This window comes from Amblyomma americanum, chromosome 2 (genome assembly GCF_052857255.1).
Source record: "Amblyomma americanum isolate KBUSLIRL-KWMA chromosome 2, ASM5285725v1, whole genome shotgun sequence".
Classification (NCBI taxonomy): domain Eukaryota; kingdom Metazoa; phylum Arthropoda; class Arachnida; order Ixodida; family Ixodidae; genus Amblyomma; species Amblyomma americanum.
Genome location: NC_135498.1, coordinates 170,586,552 through 170,613,243, shown reverse-complemented (window position 1 = coordinate 170,613,243; position 26,692 = coordinate 170,586,552). Strand labels below are relative to the sequence as shown.

General features: G+C 46.8%; 1 protein-coding gene across 3 annotated transcripts in view; it reads left to right on the top strand.

Moving 5' to 3' along the window:
• The window catches only part of LOC144121989 (meso-2,3-butanediol dehydrogenase-like), a 53,771-nt gene extending 28,721 nt beyond the window's left edge, over positions 1-25,050 (top strand). For 2 of the 3 annotated variants that reach the window (XM_077655468.1, XM_077655470.1), the window contains exons 6-9: positions 10,154-10,223; positions 15,651-15,687; positions 16,010-16,073; positions 24,799-25,050. In XM_077655468.1, the coding sequence (XP_077511594.1) occupies positions 10,154-10,223; positions 15,651-15,687; positions 16,010-16,073; positions 24,799-25,023 (396 nt within the window). In that variant the 3' untranslated portion in view covers positions 25,024-25,050. The remainder of the gene's footprint in view (positions 1-10,153; positions 10,224-15,650; positions 15,688-16,009; positions 16,074-24,798) is intronic. The other variant, XM_077655469.1, reaches the window with a different exon arrangement.
• The last annotated feature ends 1,642 nt before the right edge of the window (positions 25,051-26,692 follow it).

Below are 26,692 nucleotides of genomic sequence, written 5' to 3'. Positions count from 1 at the left end.
TTGAGTATTGTAAGTGGACCTCTAACAGTTCTCCCATACAACATCTCGAAGAACGAGAAACCAAGCCTCGTTTGTGGTACTTCGCGGTAAGCGAAGAAAAGAGCTGGGAATAACCCAATCAGTGGGTCTCTCCTGACACATTTTCTTGATCATATTTTTGAGGGTGCCGTTGAACCGCTCTACGAGCCCATTACACATGGAATGGTAAGGCGTTGTCAGTAACTGCCTTACTGGCAAAAGGCGATTAACCTCCTTCATTAGTTCCGATGTGAAGTTCGAGCCCCGGTCGCTCAAAATTTCCCTCGGGAACCCATAACGCGAGAACATCTCCACAAGACCCCCCGCCACTTGGATACTGTCAATAGTTCTCAGTGGAATATCGTCAGGATAACGAGTGGCCACGTCAACCAGAGTAAGCACATATCCATTGCCTCTGGCGGAAACTGGAGAGATAGGCCCCACAATGTGAATAGCCACTCTTTGAAACGGTAGGTCGATGGATGGCATCTTGCATAAAGGTACGGGACCAACTCTTCCCTTCGGAACTGTGCGCTGACACACATCACATGAGCGAACAAAGCGCTTAACGTGACTCTGGACACTCGGCCTAAAGAACTCGGTGATCCAAGACACCGTTTTTTGAACCCCCTGGTGCCCGGCCATAATGGCGACATGTCCTAAGCATAGCACTGTGTCTCGCATATCTCTCGGTAACACCAGTTGTTGGACCCGCCTTCCTGAGCTAAATTTGCATTCCCTGTGCAGAAGACCGTTTACCAATTGATATTCGAATGACGTACGACTCTTCTTTTTTTTTCACTTTTTCCCCGACTCATTCGAAGCAGGATTTCAATCTCGGGTCTTCTCTTTGCCTAATTGCAATTTCGCCCGGTGTTACGCTCAGGCACATCGTAACAGGAGTAGAGAACGGACGTTGCGTTGCTCGGGCTGTCGCTTGAGCTCTTCTTTCCACTGCAGACGAGATTCTGATTGCCTCATCACCCGTGTGAGCTGTCGCGGGCCTTTCTTCCTTTTCGTCGAGCATCCTCCACTCGAGGTCACGGTCCTCGACACTACTTGCACCCATAATGCTTCCCAAGATGAGATCGCAGATGGGTTGCTCTACGCATTTTCTCACTACCTGTCCAGTATAATATGGCGTGGACACTAGAATCCTGGATTCGGAAAGGTACCTTACTGTGCTATCTACAAGAGTGACGTCCGACGCTTCCCCTGTAAGATCCTCGTCCTTCACCAGGCTTCTGCGAACCAAAACTGTCTTGGCTCCGCTGTCTTTAAGCACTAATATAAGACGGTCCTTTATTTGCCCAACCACCACCGGCATTGCTGCTTTCGATTTGGGTGTTCCACTCACCGCCTCATTTCCCAGCGGCGTTTGCTCTCCTTTAAGCTGTGTAACTTCAGGAGGTGTGACAAGTTCTCCGTTAGAGCCGACAACGCAGGCAGGTCGGTCCTGCGTTCCGTATCGGCACTCATCCAGAGTGTGACCCCTCCTCTTACAACCTTGACTCACAACCTGTGTCTTTTGGGCAACGCTACTAGTCCGACAGTCAGCTGCGCTGTGTCCTACCTTGCCACAGAGAAAACACCTTACTGGCCCCTTAGATGCACCACCATATGCTTTTGGTTTTGTCGCATCTGTCTCTGGGACCTTTTTTGTTTCCTCCCTTGCCTTACTGATAATTCTCAGCCCTTGAGCCTCGAGAAATTGGTGTGCAGTGTCGGCAAACTCCTGTAGTGAACACAACTTTCTTTCACGAATAGCGCTAGCTTTGAGCTGCAACACGCTAAAAATTGCTCTGTGACCAGCTTGTCACGCATCACTTCAAAACTCATTTCTGTGCTTGAAATATCAAGCCACCTATCAAAATAGTTGGTCAGCCTGCAGGAAAACTGCTTAGTGGTTTCAGAATCCTCAGGTTTCGCGGCGCGAAATCTCTCACAGAAACCCTCTGCCGTTAGCCTGAATCTTTGGAGGAGTGCCTTCTTGACTATATCATAGTCCATGGAATCAGCAGCAGGCATCCTTCCAAACACATTCAGCGCCTCTCCGACTACACACATGCTCAATGCCGTGGCCCATTCACTGCGCTCCCAGCCTTGCCCCAAAGCTATCCGCTTGAATCTTTGCAGATATGCGTCCAAATCATCTCTTTTGTCATCTAAAGGAGCCACCAGCTTCCTTTGGCTGGTCTAGGAGATTCTGTACCCGCTAAGGAACGCTGATGACTGTCCGTGATCTCCTCATATTGTCCCGCGACATGCGCCTGTTTCCACAAAAGAAACTCCTTCTCCCGCTCTATCCTTCCTTTCTCCTGTTCTTCTGCTCTTCTCTCTGCCTCGCGAGCTTTTTTATCCTCTCGCTCTTCTGCGTCGCGAGCTCTTTTTGCCTCCCGCTCTTTTGTTTCGCGAGCGTCTGCGCGTGCTTGCGCCCTTTCATCTCTCTGCCTTTTTCCTCTTCTTTCTCCTCGTCACAGAGAAGCATCGCCTCTTCCTTGCTTAAGCCTAACTTGAGAGCCAGCTCTAACGCTTTTGCCAAATTCATACTTTCTGTCGTCGAGAGAACGGAAAAATCCGAGACAAAGCAAAAAGAAAAAGGAAATGAATCCTGGCACAGGCTCGCCACATCTTTGTCACGGATCTCCCCGGAGAACAGTCGGACCGAAAGAATGGACTAGGCGACAGGTGTGCGCACACAGACGCACATTTAATACACCCTACGTGACACACCCACTAGCACACAAAACCAACTAACAAACGAACACAAAACACAGACTATAAATACACACGACGGGAGAAAACTGCTACTAACGTCTACTAGTAGAGTTCTAGTGTTAGCGGTCGGCGTTCGTGCTCACGGTTGGTTCGGTGCGGATGTGATGTTGCATGGTTCCAGTAGCCGGCGTCGAGATGGCGTTCGACGAGCTCAGGCTGGCATCATTGGCATCGTCGTTGGCTGCGTCGTACAAGCTCCCGGTCCAAGTGCCCGTGGAGGTGATGCCGGTGATGTTGGCGTTGGGGGCACCACCCGGATGGGTGGCAACAGCGCTGGAGACACCCCTGGCCGTAGCAGGTGGTAGCGTCCTCAGTTAACTAACTGGAACGAGCTCGGGAACGGCAGGAAGTCCACGGTGCGAAGCCGTAGAACGCGAGCTCACCGGAGCAGTAGCCGGTGTCGCTCTCTTCCGGCCGAAGCGTGCCTGACCCGCCGGAGCCTCCGCTTCTCTGTTCTCCCCCCCCCCCCACCCCCCCACCCCCCGTGCCTCGCTCTCCCTCGCCCTTTTATAGCCTTGGCGTTAGTGCCCGTATGCTTTGTCGTCGTCTTCTCTTTCTTCTCTTCTCCACTAAGCATCTTTCCGCACCTCACCGAATGCTTCTTCTTCATATTCCTTAATCTTCGGTTAATCCGCGTCGTCTTCTTCACACCTCTTTCCTTCATAATTTTATTTTAAACTCCCTATTTTATGTGACAGACCCTCACAGCCTGAGCCGCTTTGGTAACCTCAACTCCATCAACGAAACCAAACTAAAATCATTTCTATGTTGCGGTTGGCTGCAGGAATTTTCGCGGCATAGGACTGATCGGCTACGCTCTCAATGGATCATATTGTCACGAACTAGAAGACGACGAACTGTACGATGACGCGGGCGGGAGAGCTCAGTGCACGCCGTCCGCCATCGAATGAGTCTATTACCATTTCTGTTGTTCTCATTTCATCGACTTGCTGTCACGTAACAATATTTTCTTGATTTTCAATCATTTCCTAAAATTTCGCATCTAGTTATGGCTCCGACATGTGCCGGTGCGATTCTAGATTTTATCCTTTCTACGCATCCTGAACGAGCATGAGTCAATGTAAAGAACTGCGCTGAACAGTGTTTTTTTAGTTTTATACCGCAAGACAGGCTACCTATAAAAAATATTTCTATAATTATAAAATAGCACATATTACCAGTCTCGGCCGAGACTTCGATGAATTTTCTGTGCTGATTTTGAAACATTGTCATGGTTAATCTGCAGCAGGAAATTAAAAACATTTTCGTGTTGAACTGGAGAGGTTGCAGGTGGGAGTTAGAAAATAATTTTTGAAAGAAACTGCTGACAAAGGTGCACGAAGAATACAAACTAATGTCTTAGGTAACATGAAAAGATGCCTATACATCAAATCATTGCGCGGACTTGTACAAAATGCATGGACTCGGTCCGCGTCATTCTCCAAAATTCTCAAGCGGAAAATCAGGAATGGCGCAGAGAATTTTTCTTTCTTGATTTGTCAGATTTCCGGAAATCTATTCTGCAAAAAAGAGTCATCTCTCCTGGACCCACAAAGCACCTGTCTGGCTTAGCCTCCGAATCTGGACAGCATGAGGCAATTGATGTTTGCCATTCTTTCAACTCCTTTTTCTGCGGCATACTTGAAGCCGAAGAACCTGCATTTGTTCTGAAATTGTTTTCAGATTCCGTTATGGTGTCTCCTATGACCCCTGCAGTGATAAACCCTTATGGCGTATCTGTAGCAACCACGTGTTTGCCCTCGTGTTGCATTCCAGGCACCCACAGTACCACTACTTAAATTCTCATCACTACTAAACGCCACGATACAAGTGGAAAATTCTTGCCACGGTTTTTAGGCCGTGTCTTGCATTTTCAGATATCCCCGATACTGCAATTTTGCACACGCGGTGCTGTAATCAGCAGGTGATAAAAATCACCTCTAACTTTGCACATAAATTTTTAACATCAATTGCTTGTAATATTTTGGAATTTATTTCATCCTCGCATATCTTTAAATATCTTGCAAGTAACAATATCCTCTTGCCCAAACAGCGTGGATTCCAACGCAGGCGCTCCTCTTGATCTTAACATTGAAACTAGCCACTCACCGTTACAGCAATTTTCACATACTTCAACAAATCGCTGCCATCTGCATAGATTCTGCGAAGGGCAGAATCGCGTCCCCCATAAGCTGCTGATGTGCCAGGTGTTTCAGGCATATTGGGATTTAAGACCTGTTTATTTAGGTAAATATGAGTTTTTCGGGCATAGTAACACAAGGGTTGGCGGACGTCAAAAAACAGGTGAGTCATGCTATCTATTTAAACGTTTGTAAATTAAAATAGTTAACTTTCTGACGATTATAAATAGCCACCTGTTTGCAAATAGAGGTTTGTAGGCGGCTGTTAGCAATAGTAGCAGCAGTTTTTAGAATTCATAAAACACGATTACCATCGCGCTGTGGTGAAAAAATTGTGCCATTTCTCGCGCCATTCGAATATCGCGCACCTGCGTAGAGCGCACCGGGACATTCATCAAATGACGTCACTGTGTGGCGCACGTACCACGTGACATTCTGTGCCCCACCAGCTAGTTATAATAATTGGTTTTTGGGGGAAGGAAATGACGCAGTATCTGTCTCATATATCGTTGGACACCTGAACCGCGCCGTAAGGGAAGCGATAAAGGAGCAGCGAGGAGCACAGTGGCGCGTGCTGTCCAAAGATTGTCACGTGGTACCTGCGCCACGAAGTGAAGCGATTCGATGTGTGTCGCTTCGCGCTCTCCGCAAGCGCACGGTTTTTGAATGCCGCGAGGAATGGCACAATTTTTTTCACCACAGCGGCGATGGTAATCGCGTTTTATGAATTTTTAAAACTGCTGCTACTATTGCTAACAGCCGACTACAAGTCTCTATTTGCAAACAGGCGCCTGTTGATAAATGTTTTAAGGTTAGCCATTAGAATTTAGTTAAACACTTCTCTAGTTAACATGATTCGCATGTTTTTCGACGTCCTCCAACAACGGTTTTACTAATCCGCAAAAAGCGTCTCCCTACTTGAAAAACGTAATTTTTTTAATATTGGAGGTGGGCTTCCCTGAAACGCCAGCTTGTACAATTTTTATTGGTTAGAGTAGAATGACATATATTGGTAGTTTACGGGATTGAACTATACTTACGTGAGAGATACCTTTCTGTTTCTTATTGATAGCTCCTAGTAATAATTTTTTTCTTTAAAAGTTGGCTAGATCCACAGGGTTCCAGTCCTAGCAGCTACGCCATTTTTAATACGTACTAACGATACTTGGACTTATATAAATTCCACTGTTAAGTTCTTTGCTGACGATCTTGCAGTCGTACTTACGCCTGGTGGTTACTTGGGAGCTGCAATATAGCCTAAATTAAGTGGGTGTATGGTGCCTTACTTAGCAGATTGCTATTAACTCAAGCTAAACTCATGCGATTTACTAAACTTCCCGTTAAACTACATAATGAACGAAGAATTGAGAGAAGTTCTATATTCCTATCAGTACTCAGGAGATTACCTTGCACTTAATCTAACGCGGAAAGTTTATATTGCGGAAATGCTAACCAGCTCTTAAAATATACCCGTATTAATTCTTCGCACACTTTATATAGCAAACAGGGACACCAATCTTATGTTGGCTTTACTTGGTTAGTTAGATTGAGGTTATAATATGCGTCGTTCATACGGAATCTTTATCAGGCATATCTTATAAAGAAGCTGGAATCAACAAAAAACACGAATTTCCGGCTTACCTCACGGCAGTGCTCAGTTATCTACAGAATCTCTGAAATTAAAAACAAGCTTAGCCGTCGCTCAATAAAGAAAATGTCTAAAATATCCTGTCGTACCCCTGGTAGCAGGCAGTGTTGCTGTAATATTCTACACATTCTGCTTGGGACTGTTGTCGCTGTATGAGCAGTGTTCTCTCAAAACCATATTTCAGTAACGGTTCCTTGGAACTGCAAGCATATTATTTGCATATGTTTTCACAATGTTGCTGCAACACCTCACAATTGTTGTGGCAATGCTTTAAGACGCTTCTATAATCATCAAGAAACAATCCAGCAACATGACTATATAAGCACGCACACCGCATCTATTAAGACGGGGAGTAAGACGACCCATACCGGAAAACGTTACGGATAGAAGACCGGAGTACTGGAAAAAACGTGGCTGCATAATAGTAGTTTGCACGAATCATTTGACGCGAGACTCCTTCTGTCCCGGTAATCACCAACTTGCCGTTTAATCAGTAATTTGATGTCACATGATTTTATTCCGATCACGGTTTCATTTGTAGACGCGCTGTCATTGACAACTGAAAATGTCCTGGAACTTTGGGCATTATGTCCAGCAGCTTTTCCGTTGCTATAACTGATGCTTGCCCTCGATGAGTAAGCCATGAGTCTAAGTTTCGTGTTCGAGCGCCTGACAATGCCTTGTTCAGCACTGTCGTTGGTCAAAGCGACGGTTCACGCCGGACTGGGCCAACGTAACTGAGGGTAAGCAGGTGGTTAGCCGATCGAAGGGGCAGACGCCTGGCTTTATCTTTGCCTTATTTGCCCAACCCCCATTCCGCCTCCCACCCTTGCTCACATCCCTTTAAGTTCGCTCTTGCTGAGCACCTGAAAGAGGAAGTTGCAAGCTGTCCGCGCGGCTTATTCTGATGCTGCCTGCCTTCCTCGAGCTCAGCGGGCTCACACAAGAAGCAACTGCTGGTTAACGGACACAGATGGCATTGGCCACAGTAAATCAGTACCATCGTGAGAAGGCCCTTGACTATGTTCCCCTCGATAAACATTCCCCTCGATAAACATTCCCCTCAAGAATTGAGACGTATCCCCGCCCCCTTGAACCCAAAATTAATTACGTGTTACTGTATATGCTTGCCCAGATATAAATCAGCGTGTCTGTACAGCTCAACTCTAGTACAGAGTCTCGAAACAAATTACATTACTTTGCACGCTACCGCGAAGCTGTTTTAAAAAGACATAGACACATTTTGTAATGTCACATTAAGATATGCCTGTGTAACGTTGATATAGTGTGGCATATGTGACGTGGCAGTGATTTAGTGGTCTTTTGCTGCGAAATCGCTTTCTTATTATTGCAATAAAGTCGCTGCAAGTCTGGTGATATTACACAACTTTAGGAAGCATCGCAATGGGCAACATCGCAACAATATTGTAACAGATCTTTCACCGTTATACAGCGAAGGACAGCATCAATAACGTTACAGGAACGCTGTGGCAACGTCGTGTGCTACAAAGGACATTAAAATAAGCTGGTCAGGTGTGTGTCAGCGCTAGTTGGTGAACCATGCTTGACACAAGCAGGCACAAAACACACGGATGAGTGAAGACTTATCTGTAGTCGTCACTCATTCGGGCTTTTCTTTTTTCTTTTGCGCTCTTGCGGCAAACATTGAGATTTACCATTATCCATCTAACTACACGGCAGCGCTTATTACACAGATCTGCGTATATTTACAAGAAAAAATCCTAACATTAATGTCGAACCACCGTTCTCGCACACGGAAATCATCTTGCTAAATCGCGAATCTATCAAAGGAAGCAACTACTGAGATAGACGGCCACTTTTATTAACTCCTAAAAATTCACTATTAAACCTCAGGATTTTGTAACACGTAGTACAGCCTAAATATGAAATGAGCCTTTCTATCCTTGTCTTGAATGGTATGCTAATAAGTGTGTTACGCACAGCCCACACTCAGTGTTCATTCATAGATGTGTTACGTCAGCCTTTTCTATTAATTTGGCTTTTTTCAATTTATACCGGGCACAAAAATATGCGGTCGTTCTTGTACATTGTAATCGTATTTAAATTTGCTTTTCTTATGTAATTTCTTCATCTCGAACGTGTAATGCCTTCTTAGTGGTTCTTCGGGTGAATGATATTAATGAATAAATAAAAGAACGAATATGCTCATCATTATGCAGGTAAAAAGGGGCTTCAAAATTCTTAGCGCACTATGCGTTTGGAAAGAGGCTACAAAAAGTTTTCTTTTACAGAAAAAACTCTGGCTGAAGAAATGCCCTGCACGGGCATTAACGTTGGTTTTCACAGCTGCAACTGAAGCAGTGGCAGTAATAAAAATTTGCAGTTAATAGAGCTTTTATTAGAGTAAAAAAAAAGTCGCAACAAACGGTCGAGACAAGAAAGTGTGGATTGTGCACGAACAAGCTATTGAGCAACTGTCTACACTGATCACGGACAAAACAGGTATGCTGCCCCTTGTGTTGCGAATAAGCCAAGTGATGAGCTCTATATTTGAGAATCACTCGATAGATGGTGCATCAAACCCACGACATTTACAGCGCCTCCGCCTCCTTTCTACCTCCAAGTGAGCTGAATGGTGGATGAACGGAATAAAGTTTCATGTCCAACGAATAAGGTGATCTGCCCCCCCGCCCCCCCGACACACAGGTCAGGGGACGGTTGTAGCCGGCTCAGATGAAGGCTTGTAGGTCTTGGGTCCCAGCAGCCTCTTCTGCCAGTTGGACGAGCAGGAGCTGGAGCTCAGGGTCAGAGCTGCGCAGCAGGGTCTCCCAGGTGTCTCTGCTGTCTATATTGTGCGTCCTGCCGGGAGAGTACGGGTATTCCCACATTATGTGGTCGAGGGTATCTCTCGCGCCACAAAGATAGACAAGCAGTAGCGTGGAGGCGACTGCAAACTTATACGTTTCCGCACCCGCCTATGGCGAACCACATGTTCCCCGAGGCCAGGAGCGATAAACGAGCTAAATGTAGCAACATGTCTTTCCTCTTACTCCAACACCGGCGCTCATTCCATGGGATTTTCCCCGGGAGAATGAATACTATGTCCTCCGCACGGTCAGAGAATATATAACCATACACTGTGGTCCTCTGACAACTCTTTTTCTTGGGCCGCTAGTTACTTACCGCAATACCTTGGCAAGCTGACGGTTCTGCTAGACATTCAGTTCGCAGCCACAACTTCCTCATGGTAACATTGTGCAGTTGAAACAAATATGGCTAATATCGCATTTAAAGAGCTCACTGCACCGACTTCCGCCAATCAGCGAGTAACGGTCAACTCTGGCACACTTACAGCTGAGTGGGCCGAACGCGTTCTGCCTCTTCTGACATGGAGAGTCAGCGTTTTCATGTAGGACAGCGTCTAATCTGCTTTGAGATGTTTACAACGCACTTCCGCTGTGGTGTCGTGCGAAGCAGCTAGGTTTGGGACCCCGATGCGAGCTCATACAATGACGCGCTAAAACCATCGGGGTCTAAGTGCGACATCCTTTTCGCCCATGAGATTTACTCTTTCATTTGCGTGCAGATCTACAACATGGTGCCATACAGCCTGACAAAAGCCGCCCTGGACCACGTGACTCGATGTGCGGCTCTCGGTGAGTCTCCGTGCTCGGCGCTCCTTGCTTTCCTCAGTGTTCGATCTGCCGCAGCCGAGGATCATATTCAAGGTCACTGTTACTGAATGCATTCCCAAGCGCTCATACTTCCGCATGACGTTGCAAGCAAAACATAGACCGCTGTTGGACAGCCACATCAGGAATGGAAAAACTCGGGAATAATCAAGCGACAGAAACACTCAGAAACAAAACGTGCCGACGGAAAATAATTTCTGGCGGTTTAGCGTTGCTAAGCAGCAAATATTGTGCGAAATCGCAGTTTTTTGCAAGTGGGCACCACCGCGACGTACGTCAAAGCGCGAATGAGGATTCCACTGAATCAGAAAGCCAATTATGCGCGTTTTCAAGTTTTTCATTGTTAATGCCATTTTACCCAATTTACGCCGGCGGCCCATGCTCCATTGCCGCGTTCCTGCAGGAATGCTGTCAACGCCAACGCGTATTGCTCTCGTGCCTTGTTTCGGCCACAACGCTGTCCAAGTCAACGATGCAGCGCACACCTCTCTCTCACTACCGCCACATAGCTCAGAGCGCGAATATAAGTTTGACAGTGGCATCAGTTGATGAAGAAGACGATGCGCAACGCACAGCGCGACAGTGTGTTGCGGTGTAACACGAGACGTGTTCGACTGCGGTGACAGCTAAGTCACCGCATCATGAGCATCGAATAGATGAGGAACAGAAGACTTCAACACCTCAAAACAACACGAAATATGAAGCGACTGGCCATCTAGCATCCACGCCTCCAGGACGAAAACCGCCGGACCCGGGCCCCTCCGTGAGTGTTATAGAGACTGCTGTGCTTGCTGCACAGGAACACCTCGTTGCCACAGGTCAACGTCCGGATATGCCTCCTGTGGAGTCAGTCGAGGCGATACAGCCAGTGAATGCTCGCCGATCCTCCTCTGATGCTGATTCTGCTTCGTCGTTGGAGGGTAACGGTGAGACGTGTGTGGCGTCGATCTCTGGCGTGTCAGGTTCTCTGTCGGCTGTCAGTGTGGCAGCGAGTGATGTGCTCCCCTCGGGTTCGTGGGCCGAGGCCTTGGCTGTCTCAGAGGAAGACATGGACAGCACCGCACCTTTGAAACGTCCTGCAGATGCTGACGAGGTGTGTATCGATGGCGCTAACCAGAAGGCACAATGTGTAGAGGCCACGGGAAGGGTGGTGTTAAAGAGAAGGGCGATGTCTGCCCGAGAGGCCGCCAATTTGGCGGCGGGCCACCACATTCCAGGGGATGGCGTTTGTTAAGACTGGCACCAAAATGGCGAGCGTCGCAGCATATCAAGTCGCTACCCTTAACGTTAGGGGTATGCGTAATCGTAGGAGGCAACAGCAGGTACGGCATCTCTTAAAGAAATGGAGTGTGTGTGTAGCCGCTATCCAGGAAACAAAGTTGTCCTCTGATGAAGAGACAGCAGCTGCTCTTGAGCCTTTTTTGTCGGAATACAGCCTCATTGTTAGCCACGCGAGAGGCTTATCCGGAGGTTGTATGCTATTCCTGGCGAACACGCTAGAGATGACAGCCATGTCTTATTGCATAGATGACGAGGGGCGACTTATATGCTGTGATCTCACAATTTCAGGTGTACAGTGGCGGATTATTTGTGTTTATGCCCCCACAAAGCAGCGCGATAGAAGGCTTTTTTTTCTGTCATTAGTTGAACATTTGTGCACGGACCGCAAAATTATATTGTTGGGAGATTTTAATTGCGTTTGTAGGGATGAGGACCGTTCAGTGGTATGTAAGAGATACGATCATAGTGCTGCATTACTTACCGATTTGGTTTCTGAATATAGTCTTGTGGATGTGGGGCAGGAAAAAGGCGACAGTATACATTTCACTCATTTTCAGTTTTCCTCTAATGCACGCCTTGACAGGATTTACGTTTCTGTTGACGCATTAGCAAGTGTGTTTGGCTACTGGGTGCGGCCCATTTTCTTCAGTGACCACTGTATGGTGTCTCTTCAGATAGGAATGTACACTCGGCATGTACTTCACCCTCGATGGGAGTTGTGGAAGATGAATAACTGTCTGCTCTCAGACGAAATCTTTCAGCGTGCTGTACCTACTTGTTTGAAGGACGTATGGTCACGCCGTGATCTTTCCATTTTTCAAAAGTGGGACTTGTTTAAACAGGAGATCAAAAACTTGGCAATTGAGGCCTCAGCAAGAATCGCTTTCCTGAAGAGACACCACCTTCGTGAGCTTGGGCGCACCCTAACGGAGCTACATGAGCTAGAGAGGGTAAGCCCGGGTGCCTATCTCGAAGAGATTAATAACGTAAAAGCACAGCTTCAACAATTTGCGACAGACAGATATAAGGGGGCCTTGATACGATCTAGGTCCCGAAGGTTTCTTGATGAGCAACCTTCTCGTCGGGCCCTGAGTGATGAAAGAGAGAATGCTCTTGCGAAGGAAATATTGGAAATTCAGTATGGTGCTTGCATATACAGTGATGCGCCTGGTATTCTTGCTGCTTTCTTCGACTATTATCGGAAGCTGTTTGGCAGTTGCGAAGATCCAAGTCAGGGTTTCGATTACAGTTCCTTGCTCGGAAACTTCCCTCGACTTGATGATGAGAAGTGTGCTATAGTGAAGGGACCTATCACTTTGGATGAAATTCAATCAGCCATTTCTGCCCTGCAGAGCCAGAAATCTCCTGGGCCAGATGGTATTACTAGCGAATTCTATAAAACATTTTCGCCTTGCCTAGTGCCTGTTTTGATGGAAGTTTTCAAAGCATCTTATGATGTGGGTGTCCTGCCTCCCACTTTTTATTCTGGGCACACAATATTAATTCCCAAAAGCAAAGATACTAATCGGTTGAAAACTGTTGAGGGATATCGTCCAATTTCCCTTTGCAATGTTGATTACAAAATTTTTGCCAAGGTTCTTAGCAGTCGTCTGCAGCTCGTCATTATGGACTTGATAGGTCCGCATCAGGTCTGTGGTATTAGAGGCCGCAGTATTCAAACACATATCCATATTGCACGTTCAGTATTAAAGACAGTATCAGATGAGATAGGCCAAGTAGCTCTGATTCAAATTGACTTGGCTAAGGCGTTTGATAAAGTTCGGCACGATTTCTTGTTCGCGGTCTTGGAGTATGCAAATATTGGTGACGTCTTGCTCAAAGGCATAAGGCTGTGCTATAAGAACTCCTATACAAGGGTTATTGTTAATCAGGAGCTAACGAAACCAGTACCACTAGAAGCATCTGTTCGTCAAGGATGTCCACTGTCTCCATTGTTGTTTGCCCTATATCTGGAACCCCTCTGTCTCAGTATAATTAACAGCGCAGCTATCCGCGGTTTCTCTCTGGCTCAATGTGAAGTTAAAGTTTTAGCTTACGCTGATGATGTCGCCCTCTTTTGTTCTGACAAAAAGAGTGTACTAGAGGCTCTAAACTTAACTAAACAGTTCTGCGATGTATCAGGCGCGGCTCTTAATTTAGAGAAATCCAAGGGCTTTTGGTTGGGTCATTGGGGAACTAGGCCAAGCCACTTCGGTGGTATATGCTGGAACTGTAGCCCTCTTGAGTACCTAGGCGTTCCGCTGCACCAAGTTCGCAACAGTACATCCTACTTGGATTCACAAACTGTAACTCTACGGCGGCAAACACAGGCTTGGATGGGTAGGGAACTCTCAGTGTTTGCGAGGGCACAGGTCTGTAACATTTTTTTGTTTGCCAAGCTCGCGTATGTTCTTCAAGTCCTGCATTGTGCGAGGAGGAAGGTGCAAGCAATACATAGAATATTTGCAGCATTTGTTTGGCGCTCTCAATGGGAGCCGATGAGGCGTGACAACTTGTTCCTTCCCTTAGAGGGTGGTGGAGTGGGCCTTGTTCACTTGTTCGTGCATCAACTCGTTTCCCGTTTTTTCTTTTTCAAATCGGCAAACGACCCGTTTCTGGTAGCTGTGCTCATTAGGCGGCTTAGTTTTCATTTGCCTTACTTATTCGCACCGACTGTGCAGGCTCGTGAGGGGACTTTATGGGGATTTCTTAAGGAGGTTGCTGACACTTTCAATTTTCTCACTGTGCGCTTCTCTTTAGATTACCTGTATAGCCTCTCGAGAAAGCAGATGACCCAGGCTCTCACTGAGTCTTTGTTCCCTACACCATTGTATCGGCAGCCTTATCTGGGGTCTTTGGACATCAGTGTTCTAAAGCGTGTTAGGCGGATGTGCATTCAGGCAGCCGCTAAAACGTTCTTTTTCAAACTACACACAGCGACGCTGCCTGTCAAGACATTTCTTAATGACAAGGGGATGTTTGTACCCTGGAATGTGAATTGTCGTCTGTGTAACGTGCCTGAGACAATTGATCATTGCTTCATCCTGTGCCGTGATGCCATGTTCTTTTGGGACATACTACAACGAACTCTTAAGAAGGACATTGAAATTACACCATACACTATTAGATTTCTGCCTGTTGACAAAAACTCTGTTGTGCCTTATGACGTGTTTGTGTTGATGGGACTATTCAGTCTTTGGAAAAGCCGTATGATGAACAGACATGCCGAGCCACCAAGATCGTCCAAATCTGTGTTTTGGGAACAGTGTGCGTTGGTGAGGAGTGTATATGCTGCTCGCGACGAACCTCCAAGCTGGCTGCCGTGCCTAGATGCTTGTGTGTGCCTCCCTGAATTTTGATGTTTTGATGGGGATGAAGTGGTGAGTTAGGGCTATGGGGGCCTCATATTAAGCAGCCCGGTAACTTGAGACGCGACCTAGTCTGATTGAAGTTTCCTCCTTTCTACAGAAGTTCTTCCATGCAATTAAAAAAAAAACTGCGGTGACAGCTCAATGCTCTCGCGCAGCGGCTTGCGGAGCTGATCTCTTCGCTCCGCCGCTGGTTCGAATTCCAGGCATTTATTTTAATTTTTACTTTCACTTGGCACAAACCCACAAACACCGCAAAAGACTGCGACCTTAAGGACCTTAAGGCTAGAATTTAAAAGCTGTTTTAGATTAGCATCGGACTTGCACATAAGCTATAAGACGCGAGTTCAACGTACAAAGCAAGACGTTGAAATTATTCAGGTCTATTTAAACACAACAACGTGTACCTGAAGAAATTGAACGAGCAGCAAATGAAAGCTTAATCTCCGCAGAAAGAGAGCAATAAGAAATCTAAAACGTCAAGGCCGATATAGGTTGTCGACACGTCGAGGGCTCTTTACTGCCCGGCACTTTTCACAGCTCCGATCTTCTTGCTGAACTTCCTTCATATCCTTGCTTCCCACGACCGAAATTCGCATTTCCTTTCTAGTCCGTTGTTTCCGATTTATTTTGGCGCTTTTCACCGGTGATGCTTCGGTGGTACAGGTTGAGAGGACTTCTGAGGCTCAGCAAACTCTTTCACAGCGAGTCCTAATTTAGACAACCTTTTTTCCGCTTTCAGAAAACGCTCAGCACGGAGTTCGTGTGAACGCCATCAAGTAAGTTCGGCAGTTTTGGTTTCTCGCTCTGTGCACATAGTACGCATAGCACGGGCTTCTGAAGACTGCGGCATCTGACCATGGCAGAGAGCTGGTCGACAGCTGGTGAGCTGTAGTCAAGGGCAGATTGAAGATATGGACGGAAGGGAGATGGAATCCAATTGCGACTACCGACAAACTTGTTAGAGAAAACTGGGAGGACATCTTTCTCTGCAGACTATTATTATGCGGGTTCATTCCCGACCACGGTGGCCGCACTCCCATGAGCGCGAAATACAAAAGTGTCCTTTTTTTATTGTAACGGATGTAATTTTTTTCGCAGTCCCGGCCTGATCACCACGAATATACTCAGGCCTCCAGGCGTCTCTGCTGAGAAACATAAGCAGGTGCGTGCATTAGAATACCTACTAATGCGTCACCGCCCGTGTGGGAGTCAGGCAAGTATCCAAGGGGGTACCCGAGGGGGCCCGCTAGAAGGGGTTGAGCGCGATTTCGGGGAAAGGGGCAGCGTTCTTGGTACGCATTGCCCTCCTCCCCCTCCCCCGGGCTTTGCCCTATACAACTGCCTCGGACTCCTCCCGAAAAAAATACTTCTGGTGGGAATATCTGGGTTTAAGTCCTGATGTATAAGCTGCCTGGTGAGCATTAATGCGGGTCTCATTGAAGTCGTTCTCCTTAACGCAAGATGCAGAAGAATCTTATGAACAAATATTGCTTTTTTGCTTTTCCTCCCTCACCCTCACTTTCGAATCGATGACCCTCCCTCACCCGCGCCCTCATTTTGAACTGCTATCTGGCCTTCCTTCACCCTCATACTCCGAAAAATTTGCTGGCCCTCTCTCGCCCTCACATTGTCAGCCCTCCCTCACCCTCACGAAGAGTCGTTTTAAAGGTCGAGTTATTTTCTGTAGTCGGCAACGCCTGGCGGTATTACTGAGTAGCAAACATATAAGACAAACCCTCAAAGCACTATTGAACAGGCACTAGATGCTTATGTTGTTGTGCGTCTGCGTGTGTTGCTTCAGCTAATACGTGAGACAAAACCGAGGCACTTACGAGTTGAGCCACAATATATCACTCTGCCTTTACTTCTGGTTACCAATGAATGCATACATTTGCCCTGCACTTATAAAATTTCATTGTTATCTATATGCAATGTTCAAACGAGTAGTGCGTTGTTGTGTCTGTGTATAAAAACTCATGTACGCCAAGAATATCTATAAAACAATGCAGTAGCGTTTACCACGACAACTACAAAAAGTGCTAAGCGTCTCATGCCGCTTCCCGCGCACAGATGGAAGATGATGAAGTTTACGCTTTCAAACTAAAACGTGAGAGACTGTCAGTTTCACAGGCTTGAACGCGGGTACGTGACGAAGACGACATTGCAGGCACAGCTCGAGAGTTTGGAAGTTCATACAGGCAGGATTGTAACATTTCTCCCAACTGACTGTTCATCTGAAGAAAGTGTACGAACCGACCGAATTTAAAGCGGAGTGACAATCCCCCTTGGTGACGTGCTCAGCCTTACCACGCGTCTAGTGTTCTGTTCCTCTTGTCTTTTTGCGATGGGTTTTGTGGTGTTTCCTTAAAGCTCTGTAAATAATTTAGTTCTTATAAATATATTATAGTTTCAGTGCAATAATTACCATGCTTAAAAAAAGCTGTAGCGATGACATAGTTGTCTGAAGCAGCGGCCAGCGGAACTGATTTTTTAGCGCCGCCACGGGTTCGGATCCTGCTCCCCCAGCTATGAAGTTTATTTCTGTAGTGTCTTCCCCCAGTGCGATGCCCGCTTTCCGCTGCAGTGAGGCTCTTTTGCTGTCGCTTAAAAAAACAGTATTCAAGTCACTTGAAAATCAAACGGGCCTCTAAATGTGCAGCACTTGTGCTGAAAACTGGTAATCACTAACTCCCCGAGTCTGGTGCGAACGATCCCTGGGGTTGCCATTTCAGCGCTTTGCCGCTTCCACTCCGCCGAAAAGCACTTGTCGGTCTGTCTGTCCGAAGCCTGCTTCTAGCACGTTGGCCACCTTGGTCACGTGACGTGACGTCATCACAAGCTGCCCACCGGACTGAGAGCAAACTGCCCACCATGGCAGTTCAATTAATGATTACTCACGAGAGACGCCTCAAGAATGACATGGGTCTCACAAGCGCCACCGATGGCAGCAGCTGTCCTCACATGGCAGTGGCGCGTATCTTATCCGCTGCACCTCTGCGCCAGGAGCGGAATCAGGACTCCCAGAGATCTGTGAATAAAGAGAATAACCAATTCTACCGCAGTAGAAGTCTAAAATGATACAGTATCACGCAAACTTACATCATGTGATGTACCAACCAAACTAAGGCAGTTCAGGTTGAGCAAAAGCATACAGAGTGAAGATAAAAAATACAAAACCAGGGCAAATGCTGCTTACGCACGATAATTTGGGTTTAACCGGAAGCTAAACCGCCGCCCGTGATTTTTTTTGCTCGCACGTCAACGTATTACCCAAAAGCTGAGTGTCAATTCCCTGCGATGCCTGCAAGAAATTCGGTTCATAAAATCAGGCGCGCGATTACGTGGTCACACGTATCACCATGGACAGAACTAAACCAAGAGACGTTCGTGCTATTTGGAGAGCAGTACAACTTTGTTTTTAACATCTCGTACAATGCAAAGTGAGGCGGGCGATGATTCAGACCAAGGTGTTTAAGCTGCTGCTTTATTTCCATTGTAAGACTCCAATGCTTGGCTTTGGCCACCACAATGCGGCACCGCTTTCCTATGCTGCAATTCTTGCAAATATAGAAAATACAAAGAAGATAGGACTGTACTGAACTACTCGCTGTGTGAATGAACAAATTCTAAACCAACGCCGCCAATTGGTTTTGATTTGACAGTGGAATTTCGTAGAAGCATTATTTGTGCTGCAGCCAGTTCTTTGAAACCTCACTGAGTTGAAATCGGACTTCGGTCTGGGAAATAAGGCTTATAACTTGCGAATTCATCACCTTTACTAGGCATAATTTCTACATTTTTTACTCTACACTCGGTTCATCTGACAGACTAGGGGCTGATGATGAAAGTGTTGACTGTGGTACCATGGTTCCCAATGGACCGGCGGCCAACAGCACGGCCCGGCCAGTGCCCCCTTGTTAGCGCACTAAACAGGGTGCTTCACCGAAGACATCACACAATTTTTAAAAATAAACTTTTTGAATTAGAAGAGCGCCTTTTTGAGCATACCATCGTCAGCCTTGTAGTACATCTTGGCGATGGACAAAGCGTGCGGCTCGCGGCCTTTCGTGCACGCCTTGTGTATTTCTGGACTGCAGAAACTGCGTCTTCCCTGGGAACCTTCACCCTAAAAAACTAGTGCTTTAAAACGTGAGTTCATAATGGGCTGCACAGACAAAATACGTTAGCCCGAAGTACGGTTCGGGCCACCATCCTCGCCCTCAGGCAGTGCATCTTGTCCTCCCTCACCTTCACCTCATCATGCCTTCCCTCCATCGCCCTCACATCACTATGTCTTTCCTCCCTCACCCTCGTCGTCACGAATTTTCATGCGCCCATCCTCCCTCACTCTCACTTCACCGAGTGAAATACTCATGAGGTGAGGGTGAGACCTCGCCCTCGTAAGGATGCCCATCTCTGTAAGGGGGACACGGTCTCGCCAAAGGTATTTTTCGCCTATTTACGGGAGGCGTTCAGAGGCCTGGATTGGGAAGAGTTGGGGAGAAGAGTTAACGGAGAATATCTAAATAAATTGAGATTCCCTGATGACATTGCCTTGATAAGCCACTCAGGAGATGAGCTGCAAAGCACGATAAATGACTTAGACAAGCAGACCAGAACGGTACGTGTTAAGGTTAACATGCAGAAATTCAAAGTAATGTTCAAAAGTCTCTAAAAGAAACAACAGTTCACAACTAGCAGTGAGGTGCTGGAAGTTGTAAGAGAATACGCCTGTATAATTAGGGCAGGTAGTGATTGCTGATCCGGATCATGAGAGGGATATTACTGCAAGAATAAGAATGGGGTGGAGTACATATGGCAGGTTCTCTCATATCATGAATTTCAGTTTACCAATATCCCTTAAGAGGAAAGTGTACAACAGCTGTATCTTTCCGGTACTCACTTACGGGGCAGATGCGTAGAGGCTAAGGAAATGGGTTCAGTTTAGGTTAAGGACAACGGAGCGAGCTATGGAAAGGAAAATGATAGGCGTAACGTTAAGAGACTGGAAGCGGGCAGAGTGGGTGAGGGAACAAACGCGTGCTAATGATATGCTAGTCGAAATCTAGAGGACGAAATGGGCTTGGGAAGGGCATGTAATGCGAAGGCAAGATAACCGCTGGTCCTTATAAGGGTAACGGAGTGGATCCTAACAGGTGGCAAGCGTAGCAGCGGGCGGGAGAAAGTTATGTGGACGGATGAGATTAAGAAGTTTGCGGAAATACGGTGGCCGCATTTGGCATAGGACAGGGTTAACTGGATTGACAAGGGAGAGGTCTATGCCTTGCAGTGCGCGCAGTCAGGCTGATTTTGATGATGGTGGCCTCGATGGAGCCCTGAACTAACCCTCAAGTGCGGTTGGTTAGCATACTAGACGGGTAGAAGAAGCCACCGTGAGCAAGCTAAGTTCAAGAACCGTCTGCTGGGATCTTGCCGATAAAAATCGAAGCACGAATATAGCTCTCCTTTGTTTGCTAGAGCAGCTTTTTATTGCGCCTGGTTATGCATCATAGAACAGTCACGTCTGTGACGTTAGTGCGCGCGTAATTGCCACGGAAGTAAGGGTCTATATCACGGCTGCTGTAGGCTTCGAGAGCGCGCGGTAAGTGGCTACCGGGTTGGGTCACAATATGCTGGGTTTGTTCCCGCCCCTTACAAAAATTCTATTAGGCAGTAAATAGAGTGCCTATATAATGTGTTGCATGTCTTGCTCTTGAAGGCTTGTTACAGCGACAGCTGTTAAGCGCCAGTGCCTGGGTTTTGCGTCGTAGTAGTATGCTGTAGTCTGTAGTAGTCGTCAGCGTAACCATTTGCTGCGTTGGCACGGGAACCACTCGGACAGTAGTTACCGTGCCGGAGCAAGGTATGCCGTGAGCGTAGAGATGCATAACTGGTGGGTGGTTACCACAAGAACCACCAGGAGGGTGGTTACCGACGGAGGACAAGGGTGTCGGTATAGTAATGGAATCCCCAGCCGGAGACTGGTTACTTTGGATGGAGGAGAGTATGGCGAGAACGTAAGAATGCGCAATCCGGGCGGCGCTTGCAACGGAAACCACCAGGAGGGTAGCTACCTTGGAAGGACGAGGAGGATTACCATAGAAAGAAGCATTATGGCGACAGCGTAGGAATGCGTTACCAGGTGATGGCGTAACCCTTCGGAAGGTGATTACCGTGGAAAGAGGAGGGTATGGCGAGAGCGTGATAACGCGCAACAGATACGTGGTTGCCGTGGGGACCAATCGGAAGGTAGTTACCCTAGACGGAGGGTTGCTGTGGAACCACGGTACGGCTAGTGGAGGAGCGTATGGCGAGAGCGTAGGAAGGTCTACCAGGGTAACCATCCGGTACGTGGTTACCGTGTAAAGATGAGGAAGGGTGTGGCGATAGCAGAAGAATGTAGAACGGTCCTTCTGCGGCGGCTGCTGTGAAAAACGCTACCCGTGGAGAGGATCGTCGAGGGCGCTGCGCTTCTAGAGCTAGAGCGGCGGAGGGGAGAACATTGGCAGAAAATGACTGTGTGCTGAAAGCTAAAAAGAGCACCCGAGAACTACAGATGTGTGGTCGCTCTCATATTGTCTACCACAACATATCGTAAAGACTAACAACCTTCAGAGCTGCCGCTGGATCTCGCATTAGCCAGTGGTAGCTCTCCTGTCAATTTTTTCGTTATATTTATTTCTTTTTTCATTGCAGAAGCTCCATCATTGGCTCCTTTATTAGAGTCATGATTTAGGCTGTTGTGTCAGTACGCACACAAAGATATGCTACTTCGCCTATATAAACCGTATAGGTGATAACACTATCCGCTTCGTCTATCACTACATACATCTGAATGTTGCCAGCTGCCATGATGGCTCAGTGGCCATGGTGTTCGGCTGCTAACCCAAAATACGCGGGTTCGATTCCGGCCACGGCGGTCACAATTCGATGCAAGCGAAATATTAGACGCCCGTGTACTATGCGATGTCAGTGCACGTTAAACAACACCAGGTGGTCGAAAATACCCAGAACCCTCCATTACGGCGTCCCTCGCAGCCTCAGACGCTTTCGGACTTTAAGCTGCATAACCATAAAACCATCTGGTTATTGCCCATGCCTAAATTTTTACTTGTCGCCATTACGCTTCATCCGTCCTTTAGAGCTTGCTCGACAGCTTCCTTAATATAATTCATCTGTTTTACTTTTCCTCATTAGGGTTAGTATCTGAGCTACCTCATATATATATATATATATATATATATATATATATATATATATATATATATATATATATATATATATATATATATATATATATATATATATATATATATATATATATATATATATATATATATATATATATATATATGTGGGGTTCTAGGCTTTTACACTGCAGTGTTTGTATCCTTTAACCTTTATCTCGTGGAAGATGCTCGCTAGTGTCCTGCGTAGCTACCCTGTCCCTACGTCTACTGCATACTCCGTGATTACGTTGGTAACATTGCCTTTCTTTGTCTTTAATGTCGTCTTCCCCGGTGAAAGCGAAATAAATAATACGAATTAAGACCCACAAGAGGTGTATTTTCTCACCGCTAAGTGCTCGATCTACAAGCCTTCGTCGTCGCCTTTTCATCATCACCACCAGCCTGACTACGCCCTCAGCAGGACAAATGCTTCTCCCATATCTCTCCAATTAACCCTCTCCTGTGCCAGTAGTGGCCAGCCTATGCCCGCAAACTTCTTAATCTCACCCGCCCACCTAACTTTCTGCCGCCTCCTGCTACGCTTGCCTTCTCTTTGAACCCACTCCGTTACCCTTAAACACCATCGGTTACCTTGCCTTCGCATTACGTGCCCTACCCATGCCAATTCCTTCCTCTTGATTTCGATTATGATATCATAACCCGCGTTTGTTCCCTGACCAACCTTTCCTGTCTCTTAACGTTGCGCCCATCATTTTGCTTCCTATAGCTCGATGCGTTGTCCTGAACTTAAGTTGAACTCGCTTCGTTTTCTGTAGCCTCCACGTTTCTTCCCCGTAGTTGAGTACCGATTAGATACAATCGTTTTATATTTTTTTTCTTGGGGGATATTGGTACACTCCCATTCATGATCTGAGAGAACCTGCCATATGCGCTCCAACCCATTTTTATTCTTCTAATTATTTCCCTCTAATGGTTCGGATGAGCGGCCACTACCTGCCCTAAGTAGACGTGTTCCGTTGCCACTTCCAGCACCTCGCTACCAATTGTGAACTGCTGCTCTCTTGCTAGACTGTTGATCATGACTTTGGTTTTCTGCATGTTAACCTTAAGACCTGCCGTTCTGCTGTGCCTGTCAAAGTCATTGATCATGCTTTGTAGTTCATCTTTTAAGTGAATTAGCAAGGCAATGTTATCAGCGGATGGAATATTCAAGGTATTCTCAGAATAGACCTGAATAGACCTGTTCTCTGAATAGACCTCGCTTAAACAAGTGGTGAGCAGCATTAGAGATATCGTGTCTGCCTGCATGACATCCTTTTTTATTGCAATGTTGCTGTCTTTATAGAGGAGTATGGCGGCTGTTCAGCCGTTATAGATATCTTCTAGTATTTTCACATAAGGGTCGTCCACATCTTGATTCCCTAATGCCTGCATGATTGCTGAGGCTTTTTACTGAGTCAAATGCTTTCTCGTAATCTATGAATGCTATATATAGTGGTTGGCTATATTCTAAGCATTTTTCTATCACCTGATTGATAGTGTGAAAATGGTCTACGGTCGTGTATAGCCTTTACAGAATCTTGCCTGATTATCTGATTGATTCAAGTCTATGGTTGTCCCGATTTTATCAGCGATCACCTTATAAATATTTTAGGCAATTGACAGTAAGCTGTTCGGTCTCTAATTTTCAAGTCCTTGAATTCCCTTTTCTTATGAATTAAGATTATGTTAACGTATTCGGAAGATTCCGGTACGCTCGAGGTCTTAATGTACCGCTTATGCAGGCCGGCATGCTTCTCCAGCGCAATTTGCCTACTGTCCTTCAAGAGGTCTGCTGTTACCTGATCCTCACCAGCTGCTTTCCTGCTTTGCATTACTCTTAAGTCTTTCTTCACTTATGTCAAACTGCTGCGCGCTACTGCTTCTCTGACATGCATACTGATTATGTTGGTTACTGTACTGAGTTGTGTAGAACTCTTCGACTGCTTTAACTATGCGATCCATATTGGTAATCACATTGCCATGTTTTTCGCTTGGTACATACATCTGATTATGTAATCTGTGCTGTGTAGACGCCATGTGATGTGCCATGTATTGTGACATATCATGTGCCACGTATATTTGTGCTATGGTTATAAAGGAGAGAGAAGGGCAACGTAATAGTAACCTGGTACTTTTTTGTAATTCACCCGCCTCAGTGGCTCAGGGGCTTTGGCATTCAGCTGCTGACTCCAGGTAGCAGTGTCCACTCCGAACGTGGCGGCCGTATATCGAAATAGGGGAAATACAAAAACGCTTGTGTGCTGTGCTATCTCACGGCTCGTCAAAGAACCGCATCCTCCAGTCAATTCGCGACGTTAAAGCCCGACAATCCACTTCTCTGTAATTTTTCAATTGCTTATAAACGGCTGTGATTGACCACTGAAACGAGTTTCATTTCAGATCAAATAACTGTAATTGTAATCAGTAACTTGTATTCTTTAGTGTATGCGAAGCTGGTTCTATGCTCTCTCACTAGTATCCTCTAAGAGCACCTTCTGCGCACAAATGTGAGGTTTTTTGATGTCGAAAACATTCTATTGAACAGATGCAAACAACCATAAGGTAAGATTTATTAAACAGCTGAGCGGATAGCATATTCTCCAGGTGACCACATAATCTTCGTTGCCTGTCGGCGGTGTGTTCCCCGATGTGCAGTACGTGGAGCACGTCGGCAGACAAGGCCACGCCATGGGGCGCGCTGGGACCCCGGATGAGGTGGCACGCTGCATCGCTTTCCTGGCGTCCGAAGACGCCTCCTTCGTCACGGGCGTCACGATGCCCGTGGATGGCGGCCTGCTTCTCATGTCCAGCCTCTCGGGACCGGAGCCCTGGCAATTTTCAAGGACGAGCGGTGTATGCGAGTTGCACAGCGAAAAATAGAGGGGAGAGATTAGGCTGCAGATAGAACAGTATCAACGAAGTGAAAAAAGGCACTAAAAACTCCGTTAATCACAGCTGTTTTGTCTGTGTTGCTTTTCGAGGGTACGATTGCATAACAATTGTGTAAGGCCTGAACTATATCAGCCTTGGAAAAGATGCTCTGATCTTCTTGTTTACCGGAGCGTAAGAGGTGCAGACATTTTTTTCAGGTGTTTCAGTTCTGATAATTTGGGTGCAAGAGCATGAAATAAAAGACCTTTTACTGCATTGAGAACTTCTGGCGATGCTCTGCGAATGTCCAATTTGTACGAAGCTCTGAAGTTTTCGAACAATTCTTGAAACTGTTATTCGACAAGGTAAGTTGTTGGGCAAGTTGGTTCCGGTATCTGATGACTATAGTGCAGCGACCGGGATATAGAAGGAACACGGCAGGTACACAACACAGCGCTGCATTGTGTCCGCGCGTGTTCCTTTCTTGGTCCCGTTCGTCGTGCTGTAGTCTTGGAAAGTGTTGGCCTCCGTCGCTCTCATTTTCGTGCTTCTTTCTACTGATGACATCCTTACGAGTGCTGAGAGGCACTTCAAAGTTTTCTTCTTCGTGTTGAAACCCGCCTGAATCCGTCGCTCGATTTGATTGCCACCGTAAAGCATGCTCACGCTGACTACCGCCTCTTAAGAGGTTTCCCAAGAGACGGGAAACAATGTCACTTTGACCGCACTTAATAGATGGCAGCAGATCCGCTCTGCGCCTTCAGCGTCTCTCCTGCTGAAGGAGATCGTACGCAGCCTGCGCGCAGCTTGTCGCCCCAAAGTTGCTATCTTCGGTCATTAGGCCACGTGTCAAAGTGTTACCTTTGGCGCAGGAAACCTTATTGCAGGTTTCTGGTGAGAGCCGACATTTTGTCGCCAGTCCACGAGTTGCCGTGTTCGCTTGAAGCTCGGACGAGTCGAATGTAGTAAAAAAAGGTCGTGCAGAAGAATAAGCAAGAGACGGTGCGCGTAAAGCAGAGGGGAAGGCTCTTCTCAGCTGGAAGAGGCGCTACCGGAGCAAGGGCCATCGCACCCACATGGCCCTTCCTGGCAGGAGCACTGGGCCAAGGCCAAACGGAAGGCGCAAGCGGAGCCCACGGTGTGGGCGCACGAGCTCCAACTATCCTGCGAAAGACAGCAATGTCCTCAAGTGCGGGCTGGCCGAGTAAAAGCCACCGCGGAAGACGTGAGGGCCAACAAGTTCGTCACCTGCCTGCGGTGGTGCTGCTTTCATAAACTGCACAGATGAACGAGCTATATTATAAGTGACGACCACAGCGCCGTCGCAACACGGACAAGAAATTTTGGGACAAACGCAGGCGCTGACTGACATCGTTTATTGCTTTCAACTGGTTTATATAGACCCAGTCCAGTGACAACACAGGAAAACAACTCGCGTTCCCGTGGCACAACTACCTTGTTCGCCCGTAACCTTCCATCGAGTCATTTGCATGCTCATGGGCGCTTAGAAAGATCAGCTCGTTTTGCTCAGGTGTGCGGATGGTTTGCTGACACATTTTTGCAGAGAATCATGATATTGCGTTAGCTTCTACTATCACCCTTGTGGGGATGATAGTCTAATGGTCCCTTTGTGATAAGAACGCTGTGCCATATCGATACATTCGAACTTCTGCTTGTT